Source organism: Rhynchophorus ferrugineus, unplaced genomic scaffold, assembly GCF_030347505.1.
Source record: "Rhynchophorus ferrugineus isolate W39M unplaced genomic scaffold, kcgeb_rfMv2 rfM4, whole genome shotgun sequence".
Taxonomy (NCBI): Eukaryota; Metazoa; Arthropoda; class Insecta; order Coleoptera; family Curculionidae; genus Rhynchophorus; species Rhynchophorus ferrugineus.
The window spans coordinates 6,219,857-6,233,521 of NW_027472583.1; the positions used below are offsets into that span (position 1 = coordinate 6,219,857).

General features: G+C 33.3%; 1 protein-coding gene across 4 annotated transcripts in view; it reads right to left on the minus strand.

Moving 5' to 3' along the window:
* The window catches only part of side-IV (sidestep IV), a 573,009-nt gene that overhangs the window by 103,745 nt on the left and 455,599 nt on the right, over positions 1 to 13,665 (minus strand). For all 4 annotated transcript variants that reach the window (XM_076404299.1, XM_076404300.1, XM_076404298.1 and 1 more), the window contains one exon: positions 9,845 to 9,996. In XM_076404299.1, the coding sequence (XP_076260414.1) occupies positions 9,845 to 9,996 (152 nt within the window). The remainder of the gene's footprint in view (positions 1 to 9,844; positions 9,997 to 13,665) is intronic.

The following is a 13,665-nucleotide window of genomic DNA, read 5'->3' on the forward strand; positions in this document are numbered from 1 at the left end:
TACGTTTTGTATTTCCACCAAATGAACCAAGAGCCTATAGATACCTCACTCTTGCTGTATTATCTACCTGTGAGGTATTTGAAAAATTCCTGTTGAAAAGGGTAAATCCGATTATAGAGAGAAAACACTTAATTCCTACACACCAGTTTGAGGTAATTCTCAAGAATTCAGCGATTACCATGTTCATAGAATGACAGATATAACTGAAAAGGCCTATGAAGTTTCTGCTATATTCTTAGACGTAGCACAAGTTTTTGATAAGGTATGGCATGACGGCCTTGTTCACAAGTTAAAAAAAATTCTACCGAAACACGCAATGAACTACTAAAATCTTACATTGCGGCCAGAAAGTGGCCATAAATAATCACAATCAAACCTGGAAAATAAAAATTAATGAAAGTAAATCTGTATATATGTGTAGTTCACGTATAATCAGACTACACAAGCATCAATATAGCGAATCCAAATTTGATTAATCTGTCACTACATACAATAATTCAATTAAATTATATATTAGCACCTAAATTATAAAAAAATAAATAAACTGCAATAATTCAATAAAATTAACCAAATATCACAAGTGGTGACGCAGCTTTCATATTTTTAAAAGGAGCTTTTTATTCATATACATAATACGAAATGAAAGAAACGTGTCATCTTATCAATCTCTCTGTCTCGTCTTATTTTCCCTTCAATGCGTCATTGTCAAAATTCGGTTTATCGAGTCATATCCCACCGAAACGCCGAATTATTTCTGATGGAAAACGATTTTTTTTCCTGCCGTCGTCTTAGCTTATTCTCCGTCAGACGATGTGCGGTCCTAACAGGATAGTGTACTTTACATCAAACAGCGTCACATAAAGATATTTATACAAAAAAAGGAAAGAAAATACCTTAAAATAAAAAGGGAAGAAGAAGTTGTCTTAGAAATAAAGGCACATAATGATGTGCCTTTATTTCTAAGACAACTTCTTCTTCCCTTTTTATTAGCCAATGGTTAAGGCGGTTTTCTAGTCGATAAGATTCAAAATGATCGATATTTTGTTAATATTTTCATAACCTAATCCTTTGAGAATACGCCCTGAAGAGGATTTTTCAAATTTCAAATTATTTTCGGATATATAGCAGTTTTAGTAACACGGTAGCTAAACCGCGGCATGTAAATATTTTTATTATTATTTATTTATTACATTTTTACTAGTACTTGATGACTAACCTAGAATTTTTCTTTATAATAACGTAAAACTAGATATATAGAGGACTCATCGGCTCTCTCTTCTGGTGTAATAATGTTGATATATTGATACTGCTATTTTTCTGTGAAATTTTCCTCAGTAAACTATACTACACGTGATCAAATGGTTTGATTTTTTGAGTCTGCGTCCTCTTCTGATGTTATTCAAGAGTTTTAATACTTCGATATTGGTATGAGAATTGAGTCTTTCCTCATATCTCCTTGTGATTCTCTTGATTTTCTTAGTGAGAGTTGGTACCTGAAGGCCTCGGCGTAAGTAATAAATATTGCAGTATCTGTGTGCACCTACAATATTTGGCAGAACTTTGTTCCAAAAAACTTGTATTGTATTTATATTAGTTTTTATTGAAAATCCATTTTTTATTATTATTTAATTATTATATTGTTACTAGTCGTTTCCATCTAACCTACAATTTGTCTTTATGATAACTTAAATCTAGGTATATAACTAAGAGGACCCATCGGCCCTATCTTAGTCTCTGGTGAAATAATGTTTGTACATGTCACTGCTGTATTTTTTATTATATGCACCTCACTACACAACACTACCCAATATCAGATGGTTTAATTCTTTTGAGTTTGTGTCCTGTTCTGGTGGTATCCAAAAGTCGCAGTACTTCGATATTCTTTTGAGAATGGTGTATTTCCTCATTACAATCCTCTTGATTTCTTGACTGAGTATGGGTATCTGAAGGTCTCGATGTAGGTAATCAGTCTTATAATATTTGGATGCACCCACAATGCCTCTCAGGACTTTGTTCTGAAAAATTTGTATTTTATTTATGTTATTCTTTGCAGAACATCCCCGTAATTGAACTCTGTATGTCCATATATATTTCAGTATTTGCTTACATACTATCAATTTATTATGTAATTTTTTTCTTCCAATTAGCCAGTACATTTTCCTATATTTCAACTTAAGTTCTTTTCTTTTCTTCTTTATATGTTCCTTCCAGCAAAGTTTTGCATCAAGATACATTCCGAGATATTTAGCGTTGCTGGAAATTACATATGATTGAATTCCCTAATAATTATGATTTTCTTTCAATTATCCAATACATATGCCTATATTTTAACTTCATCTCTTTCTTTTTCATTTTATATCACTCCAGTGCAGCTTTACCCGAAGATTCAGTTCGAGATAGTTAGCATTGTTGTTATATGGAATTACATTATTATTTATGTTATTGGAGTTTGCGAGGTCTGGTTATACTTGAAGTGCACATGTACAGATTTACTTTCGTTAGCTATTATTAGGATAGTAAAAACAACATACTATAATAAAAGTGAAGTTACATTTTTTCAACCGTGTTAGGAGATGTACATATTTCTTTTCTAACTTTCTTAGGAAAGGATAGGGAAAGAGATAATTTCTGTAATGTATTACCTTCAAAATAATAGTTTCATTTAGAAAAACGTAAAATTATTTTGAAATTTTAAACATTTGACTTGATTGTAAAGAGGACTGGAGTAAAACCCACTAAATATTTATATCGTATTTTCTTAATCAATCTTTATCATCGTACCCTTTTTAAATTCAATAATATATTTATTTATAGTTAATAAGGAATATTTAATATTAGGAATTTTATTATTCGTAGAAACTTGAATGAAAGAAGCTTTAAGACGTTATTAATCAAAATGTTCTTTTTGCCTTATTTCATTAATACATAATCTTGAGAAGTAGAGTTTGAAAATGCTGGTGTACAATATATTGTTATTTACAATCACACTACAAACAAGACATATAAAACAATATATATTACATATAAATCTATGTAATCATAAATTCGGCACATTATTGTCAAGGTTGCGTCAAGGACGGCAAAGTCATAACGTTAAATAAAAGTTGAATGAAACTAGTAGGTCCGAAAATTAATTTATTATGTATTGGTAATTGTAATTTTTTTCTTCCAATTAGCCAGTACATTTTCCTATATTTCAACTTAAGTTCTTTTCTTTTCTTCTTTATATGTTCCTTCCAGCAAAGTTTTGTATCAAGATACATTCCGAGATATTTGGCGTTGTTGGAAATTCCACATGATTGAATTCCCTGATAATTATGATTTTCTTTCAATTATCCAATACATATTCCTATATTTTAACTTCATCTCTTCCTTTTTCTTTTTTATATCCCTCCAGTGCAGCTTTACCCGAAGATTCAGTTCGAGATAGTTAGCGTTGTTGTTATATGGAATTATATTATTATTTATGTTATTGGAGTTTGCGAGGTCTGGTTATACTGAAGTGCACATGTACAGATTTACTTTCGTTAGCTCTTAAAAATTTCACAGTTATAAAGTTGCCTAATCACACAAATGTCGTATCTTTATTATTTATTTTGATTATGCTTAATATTATTTACAATGACTAGTGAATTAATTGTAAAAGAAAACTAACTTCAGTTAGAATTTATATTGGGTGTTAAATTGTTCTTAAATGAATCCACTTTAGACCACAATGAGATCATAGTAAACAATTTGCCGAGAGATATATATGGAGATTCTCAAATGTATGTAAAGCACGGAACCGCGGCGATAGTTCGCATCGAAAGACCGGATTGGTACAAGAGCGGAACAAAAGCCTCTTGAGAGAGAACCGAGATAACCCAATATGTGCCTGTGCAGATGAATAAAATACGAATCAGTTCACACGCTATTAAACCGAAAAAAGACGAAGCGGACGAAATTTCGTATATAGTTACGCCGGAAGCGGATAGATGTCGCTCCGAGCCCGCTATCCCGACGTCAATTTGCTCGAAAATCGTAGGACATAAAAGTTTATGCGCGATCCAAGCTGCAGAACCAACAAAAGGATGGAAATATGCATTATAAATTCGAAATCGTATATGTGCGGAATGTCTGGACCGGGTCTGGTCCTGTGTCGAACCTCCCCCTCCCCCGGGGAGGGTCAACCGACTTATAACAAGGTTTCTATGCAAATTCCGTAACACTTTTGATAGCGTTTTCCGCTATAGGACGTTATCGGAAACTTATCGGAGGGATTTTTGCATTTTTTTCGCATTTCGAATGATCGAGTTTCATCACTTCCTCCACATACGTGTAGCTGGAGTCAGTTCAAATATTAAAACATTTTAATCCAGTTTTGCTATATCACTTCATTGGATTTATCATGGATATATTGTTTTAATATTAAAATAACTATTTATTATAGTATGACTGTTTATGATGATGTTATTATTTGAAGGGACGATCCTTTAATCAAACAAAACAAAATATCTACGTTTCCTATTAAAATATCTAGTCGTTGTCGACTAACTTACAAATTGTCTCATGTTCAGTGACTTAAAACATGGTCTTGGAAGACCCATTGGCCCTTACTTGGTCTCTAATAAAATGAAAGTTAGTAGTACTTCTTAGTGTTTTTACCAGTTATTACACTTGTTACTACTGAACAAGCACATGGCTTGGTTCTTTTGAGATTGCACCCTAGGAGTTATTTAAGTGTTGCAGCACTTTCGTATTGATATGGAGTCTTTTCTTATATCTTGTTGGGAATCTCTTAATTTCTTTTATCGTGTATATGGCCGCATCCACAACTCTTCTAAGGACTTTATTCTGAAGTACTTATTATGTTGAGATTACTTCTCGTATATATGCTCCTTCCAATGAGGTTTTACGTTAAGATTTATCCCAAGGTGCATAGCAGTGTTATTCTATGGGATAATAGTATTATTCATACTTGTTGCAGTTTTCTAGTTAATTCTCCACTACGGTTTCCAATAGTAAATATCGCAGTGTCATCAGGAAATGTAGACATAATAATATTTTTTATTTGTGGTATGTCACAAGTATAGATTAGGCCAAGAACGCCCAAAAGCCAAAAGAACTGCCTTATGCTTTTTGTTGTGTAAGCATCTTGTTTTACTCTAAACATCCTGGCTGAGATATATGACTTTAACAGTTCAATGTATTGCTTCGGTAACATAATGTGGAGTTTATATATGAGTCCCAGTGATATGGTAGCACATTTGTGGTAATTGTGGATAGAACGTTAAAAATGTTTAATTGTCACTATTCCATATATTTTTGACAATAACTAAATCAATGTATGTCGAAGTGCCTAGTAGTTACTACTTTAAGTATAATCAATTGCTTCGAAAATATTTATATTACTGTGGTAAAATGATACCCAGGAGGGCTCCACAGGAAAATTATTTCTAGGAGTTTTATAATAATACCAAAGGTACATTTTTACCACCACTGTTATCAAGTGTGCCATTCTATAAATCGGCTCATTTTTGTTTGATTCAGTTCAATATTCTTACTTTAGCCGGAGTTTTCTGTTTTTTTTTTTGAAGTTTCTCAACATACACACTCCGACTATTTTTTATTTAGCAATAGCATACGGAAATGCACGAATTCCTTCCCGTACTGATATTGAGAGAGGAACGGACGGAGATAATTGCTTGATTCTTTGCGACTTCAATTTTAAAGTGGCAGTGTGAAAAAATTTATAGAATAATGATTCTAAATATATTTAATCTTTTTTTATTATTAGGACAGTAAAAACGACATACTATAAAAGTGAAGTTACATTTTTTTCAACCGTGTTAGGAGTTTCAACTTTCTTAGGAAAAGATAGGGAAAGAGATAATTTCTGTAATGTATTACCTTCAAAATACAAGTTTTATTTAGAAAAACGTAAAATTATTTTGAAATTTTAAACATTTGACTTGATTGTAAAGAGGAATGGAGTATACCCTCTAAATATTTATATCGTATTTTCTTAATCAGTCTTTATCAACTATTTAACCATCGTACCTTTTTTAAATGCAATAATATTTTTATTTATAGTTAATAAGGAATATTTATTATCAGGAATTTTATTATTCGTAGAAACTTGAATGAAAGAAGCTTTAACACTTTATTAATCAAAATGCTCTTTTTGCCTTATTTCATTAATAAATAATCTTGAGAAGTAGAGTTCGAAAATGCTGATGTACAATATATTGTTATTTACAATCATACTACAAACAAGACATATAAAACAATATATATTACATATAAATCTATGTAATCATAAATTCGGCACATTATTGTCAAGGTTGCGTCAAGGACGGCAAAGTCATAACGTTAAATATAAGTCGAATGAAACTAGTAGGTCCGAAAATAGTAACTGAAAGTACACGACTGAAATAGTCTATAGTAAATAGTAGTCAAATCAGTCGAACCGAGAATAGCGATTGAAAGTAGTTGACTCAAACAGTCGATAGTAAAAAGTAGTAAAATCAGTCGGCCTGAAACTGGTGCGTCAAAGAGTCGATAGTAAAAAGTAGTTGATAGTCGTTTTCAGTCGATATTTCCCAACGCTAGTAAGTTCTATGCCTTTGTGCGGTAAATGTAACTAAAACGGAAATATCGAAAACTAGGTTATATAAATGTAAGTGTAAATTACTCCTGAATTGTTTTTTTCCTCCGAAATCCTAATAGGGCAATAATGGATTTAAATCTATAGGTAGATTTGTATAGGAATGGAACTCGGAGGAGGTGGTCTTTATTTTTTGGAAGAGATTTATGGAGGTAACGGTGGCAGAGGGCGGGGGGTGCTGGGTGAGGCCTAATGGCCCTAAAACAGATAATATAGGTGGGAACCGAGAGGACGTGGATATGGGAAAAAAAGAGGATAAAGAGCCCGGAAAGGTAACCGTTCGATGTTTTGACGTTAAACTAATAAAATATCGGGGAAACAGCTCTCGGGTCCGTAATGCTCCCCGAGAAGGAATCTCATTAATGCCGCACGCCCTTTTACGGTCTTTTTTTCGTTCTCTCGCTTTAACGACCGAACCTGTTTGCGACCAAATATAAAACAACGCTTATTTGTTCCGTCTTCTGTTCCGACAAACATCATTTAAACGAGCGGCAAACGTAGAACAATGCCCGCTACCGGATTTACCTATTTTGTATTGTTATATTTACTTTACCAGATATTCATTTTGGCCAGAATTATGCGCTAGTTCAAGTTAATTAAATATTATAAAATATAAGAATCATATTTTGCTCTTGTTCATATTCAGGAAAACAACATCTATTGTGTTGATCTATTTCCAGTCTCCTAATATCTTAATTTATTCATCCTAATTTATTACGGTTATAATTACAAAGAAATTATTCTATAAATAAAAACTTTGAGATTCACATTTTGGTATTTTTAGTGTACACTAAGTTTTACTTATAACTTCACTGAACTAGACCAAAGAGTTTTAGATTCTCAATCTTCTTAATAAGCCATTATTATGTAGGAGATGGAGAACCTCAACACTGATGCGCTAATGGATTCTTTTTATATATGTTAACTTTAGACTTTGATAATATTATCGAGAGTTCCTACCTTCAGATTCTTATGCAGATTGTCGTTACGAATGTACAATGGAGCATCAACCGCGCGATAACAAATATAAAACAACGCATATTTGTTCCGTCTTTTGTTCCGACAAACACCATTTAAACCAGCGGCAAACGTAGAACGATGCTCGCTACCAGATTGACCTATTTTGTATTATTAGATTTACTTTACCAGATATCCATTGTAGCTAGAAATGTGTGTTAGTTCAAGTTAATTAAATATTCTTAAATAAAGGAATCGTACATTTTGTCTTCTTCGTATTCTTCAGAGTGAAACAACACCAATTAGGTTGAGCTATTTCCAGTTCAGGTATTGAAAAGTATATCTGCTTCTATAATCCCAAAGTAATGGCTTAGGCCAGGAGAGCCGTCTATATTGATACCGAATGGGAATATTCATTGCCATAATGTTTTCTTTGCTATATAGTAGAATCAATAAGGTACAGTGTATTCTGAGCTATTAAAACAGAATTAAACTGTTATTTCAATTATCTGCGAATGTCAATTGAGCAAATTAAATAAAGTACTGTTTCAAAAAAGGTCAGTAATAGAGAGCAATACATCCAAAAGCAAAGTCATCCCTTTGCATGACAACGCTCGGCTACTTGCTGCAATAGAATGGTTGTCCATGCGAATTTAACAAGTTCTTCAATTATCCAAATCAATATCCGCAACTTAGGGAGGAAAATACACCAAAGAATTATTTTAAGAAATGAAACAAGTCTCAATCTTTTAAAAATACTTATTTTTATATTTTTATAATATGAAATAAATTGTAAAACTATGAATTATAACGTTATTCTTTATCTTTCCCGCAAGCATTTTGTTTGATAGGTTACAGCTTAACACTACCACCCAATTTTTTAATCTTTTCCCTTAATGGCATTAAAGACTACCGTATAATAGTTAGTCGATTTCGGTTCTACGTTTTTTAATTCTTAACGACACTTAATTTTGCCTCGACTAATGCCTTTGAAAACGGTAGTATTAGCAAATACGAGGGCGGTCCGATAAGTACATAGTATCACCGCCCGATAGCGCCACTATGGCAAGAGTCATGTAGTAAATTCTCGTAGATGACTACTGTTGAAATTTTAGCCGAATCGAAATTTTATTTTTAAAAATAAAGAAAAAGAGCAATATCGGTCGGTGATTCAAGTTGTTCAAGATGTTAAAGTTGATTTATCGAGTTTCAACGTATACGAAAAATGTATTTATTCCGAATATTGGGCATTTGATTCTATATATCTTGCCCATCTTTCAAGTAAATTATGGATGCCACCTCAAAAAAAACTTCTTCTGCTTTGAGCAGAACCATTCATCGAGCCATTTTCTAATTCCTTCGAAATTGGCGAAGTGGTCTGCAAGCGCATATCCCATTGACGGGGTAAGGTATGGAGAGTAATATGTCCCATCTAAGCGCTTTAAATGCCTAATTGAACGGTTTTGCTTTATGAGGTAGTGTGTAGCCATGCTTTAAAATCACTTTACCGTGTCTTCAGGTCCATTTGGTTTTCGATCAATGCATGATTCGAATTACTCATTTGCTGTCGGTAGCGATCACTATTAACTGTGTGACCAGGTTTTGTGTAGGGTCAGTTCAGTTTCGCATCTTCAAACTTTTTCGGTCTACCAGAAAGTTCGTTGTCTTGTACATCGGAATCATCGCTTTTGAATTTTGGAAACCACGCCCGATATCTTTCTAAGGTTGGAGCATGCCCATCGTAAGTTTCTACCAGCAAACGATGACTTTCAGCGGATTTTTTCTTTTAATTAAACAAGAATATAAATGTAATGGTGCAAATGCACGTCTTCAGGCACGAATCTTGACATTTTAAAAAAGGTATAAATCTATGACTGTGTTACTATCGCACAATATAACATTTAGTCAAATCAATGCTAAGCCTGATATTAGTAGAATTAAATGACATATGTGTAAATATATATAACATTGCATACTTGAATTGCCCAGCGACATCTGTTAGAAAAGTCTGTAATGATACCTGCTAAATATATTAAAGAATTAGACTACATGGCTATGTATCACTGTGAGAAGCAATGGCGGATATTAAAAATAAGAAAATAATTTAGATAATATCTCACACACCACTATTTTCATTTTACTTTAGTGAAAAATCCTGTATAAAAAAACTAAATATATGTTATATTTCGTGATTGTTTTCAATAAGACAATGAGATCATAAAAACAAATGGGCATACTTACATTTTTCGTTAGTCGTTTTACGGGTCTGCTGCCCTTCCACCACGTAATGACCGCATCGGGCCTAGAACCGGAAGTGCGACACTCCACTTCGTACCTTTTATCGGCCGACACGTGCTTCTCTTTGGTGAGGATGCTCACGGTTTGTGGTTTTACTGCGAACAAACAAAAAATGTTTATGCCTTCGACAACCATTAAACCCTTCGCCGTTCTGCCCGTACCCTCGCCTGCACCGCCCCCAGTCCTCGCCTTAGCAACCGAACGTTAAGTCGTACGTCGTCGATTTCGCTTTCTTTTCGTCAGTCGGTTCGCAAAACGGACCTCTCCCGATGTCGGAAGGAGCGATTTTATGGACGCGGAAAATATTTGCCTTGCAAATTAATTTCCGGCCCCGGTTAGCTATACAGAGTGTCTCGATCGCGGGTCGTCCGCGAACTTTATTAGATTTTAATCAAACAGTTCCGGGCGCGTACAAACACGAACCGACCATTTAATTCTTGCACGGATCCCCGTCGGAAGAAGGATAAAATTGAATTGTTTAACTAGCCCCCTAGTGTGTCTATCGTTAAAGTACATTCAATTATCCCTCAAGAGCAGAACGATTTAATAAGGCGTTTATACTTCAAGCGAATCTATTTGCTCCTTAAAATAGTTAATTATTTAATTATATATATTTATATACATATATATATATATATATATATATATATATATATATATACATATATATATATATATATATATATATGTACAAAATAGCAACACACAGGTGCAATAACATACTTTGGCGTAAGTTCTTCGGCTTTAAGTGTAGTCGGAAATTATAGCGCCTTCCGATTACCACTTATTAGGCTCCATGTAGCATGGCTTGGCCGGCACACGATATTGAAATGTTAAGAAGATACTAAAATAGATCTATAAGTGGAAATTTATGAAAAACGTTTTGATTAATATGCATTATATCAAATTTTCTAAAACAAATGACCGTTTAAAGTGAAAAAGGTCAGAATACTTGCAAGCAAACAATACTTATTTCGTGAACGTTATTTAAGAGTACAAATTATCAAATCTCTAACAATGCCTATATCGAAAACATACTAATTATTATGTTCTATGGTAGTTTCTCCTAAACTTCACTAGGTTTAAATGAAATAGCCTGGAGACGGCCGATTTAATTCCAGTACAGTCTGTCGGAAGTATAAAACTAAATTGTTTAAAGAGCCGCCCAGTTAATACGTCCATCATTAAAATACATTCAATTATCTTTTAAGAGTCATAAAACAAATGTCGACCGTAATATTACAACGGCCGAATATCGTCGCGCAAATACATAGAGAAACTGAAGGCGAAATCTTAAAGGAGAATTGAATGATCGTCGAAAATTAATTATCTGGAATTAAATAAGGCGTATCTTCTCAACAAAAGCGAATAAACAACTCACTTGTTTGGTGTTTACCTTTATCTCCGAACGTAATTTTGTGTCGTAAATCTGATTTTTCTCCATTTTTAACGTACACCGCTTATAAATGTGATTTATTATCCTTTTGCACTGGTTAACGGTAATTAATTTTGGATGAAACAGCCAGTGAATTATGGCAAACAACCTAATAAACCATTCATTCTAGCTCAGATGGTTTTATTTTCCTTTCTTCTCAACTCCGTTATTTTTTTTTATTGTTATTTGATATATTTTATTAGGCGATAATAAATTATGCTTATTAGGTGAGTGACTTGATTTTTTATAGATTTTTCGGCTAATTTACTTCATTGCAAATGAGATAACAATGGAGTTAATATATTGGCCTTTCCAAGCTTTTCACTGATTATGTGACACGTCTCAATTGCAAGCCCCTTTTGATTTGCAGTAGAACTTTTATAATAAATAATATCAGCACAAAAAATACTAGATATACACTTATTTCAGCACGTTAGAAGCGTTTTTCCATTTTTTAGTTTTTTGTCATATTAATTATCTATATCTGCAACTTTGTTACCTATTTCTTGTGAAGTTTTATCTTATTAACGTTTTCAAATAGTTAGACATTGTATCGATTTGCATTATTAGGAAGTTTTCATGGTCTGAATTTAATCTCCTCTTGTGTAATTAAAGTCTTTGGGAATCAATTTATGACACTGGAAGTTAAAGCCCCAAAAGATACTTCTAAGAGCATTAAAATTGTTTTGTTACTTCAATACTGGTCTTCGTATATTCGCTTGTGCTCAATAAAATAGGATTAGTTGATGGTGCCTACATAATTGCAAGGTATTGATGATTGGCAGTCTATAATAGTTGCTTAATAATTTAATTACACCGGTAAGTCGGTCTCATGAGAAAACATCGAATATTAAGGTAGAAATACTAATCGTTACCAGAATCAACAACTCATATTGGCCCAATATTCTATAATTATTCTCAATTCATATTAGAATGATTCATTTTTATTTGAAGAATGAACATATTTTATATTCTTATATAAATTTAAAGAACTTATTATGACAAGAGGCTGAATGGGGGCACCAGAGCCCTTGATAAAGTGTAGAATCATAGTATAACTTCCGAGTCAGTCAAGTTTGCTATATTTAGTGAAATTATAAACTTTATTCCTTTCTAGCTTTCTTTCTAAGTTCCTGATAATCATTTCAAATTCTATGGGAGCTAATTATAATAATTGTAACTAATTATGAAAATTCATCAATCTTTGTATATTTCTACAAACAAATTGTCAACCATGTTGCAATAATGTAGAAACTTGTGAGTGGAGATTGTCAATGTTTTGGCACTCACTATAAACTAAAATAAATCGTATTAAACATATATATTGATTTTATAATTTAGATAATAAACTAGTTTAATGTGAAGAATAGGGAGTGTTAACTTGCTGAATCTATCAAACAAATCTAAAAATCAAGTCAGTTGAAAAGTCCCCGCCCTAACACATAGATGGCGCTACTAGAATGAAATCCATATGTTTTTAGTTAGCCCTAATCCTCAAAGGATGCGTGTATAAATGCTGTCGGATCATCAGTTTGTGAATCATAGCATTCTGAGTGAAGCAAATTTTGTTATTGTGAAAAAAAATGGATAAAAAGGAATTTCGCGTGATGATAAAATATTGCTTTTTGAAGGGAAAAAATACATTTGAAGCAAAAACTTGGCTTGATGCCGAGAATCCGGGCACTGCCCCAGGAAAATCAACTATCAAGGATAGGTATGCTAAGTTTAGACGTGGTGAAATGAGTACCGGAGACGGTGAACGTAGTGGATGCCCAAAAGATGTTGTTACCGAAGAAAACATGAAATAAATCCACAAAATGATTTTGAATGACCATAAATTGAAATTGAATGAAATGCAAGACATTCTAAAGATATCAACTGAACGTGTACATCATATCATTCACGAATATTTGGGTATGAGAAAGCTCTATTGCAAAGTGGGTACCGCGTGAGTTCACTTTTGACCAAAAATAACGACAAGTTGATGATTCGGAGCATTGTTTGAAGATGATTAAGAGTAATAAACCCGAGTTTTTGCGTCGATATATGACAATGGATGAAACATGGCTCCATGATTTCACTCCGAAGTCCAGTCGTCATCCGAGTGGACTGCACACGGTGAACCCGCTCCAAAGCGTGGGAAAACGTAATGGTCGTTTGGCAGGGCTATGGCGATTGTATTTTGGGATGCGCATGAAATAATTTTCATTCAGTACCCTGAAAAAGGAAGGACCATGAACAGCGACTATTACATAGCGTTATTTGGGCGCTTGAAGGGCGAAATCGTCGATAATCGGCCGCATTTGGAGAAAAAGAAAATGCTGCTTCA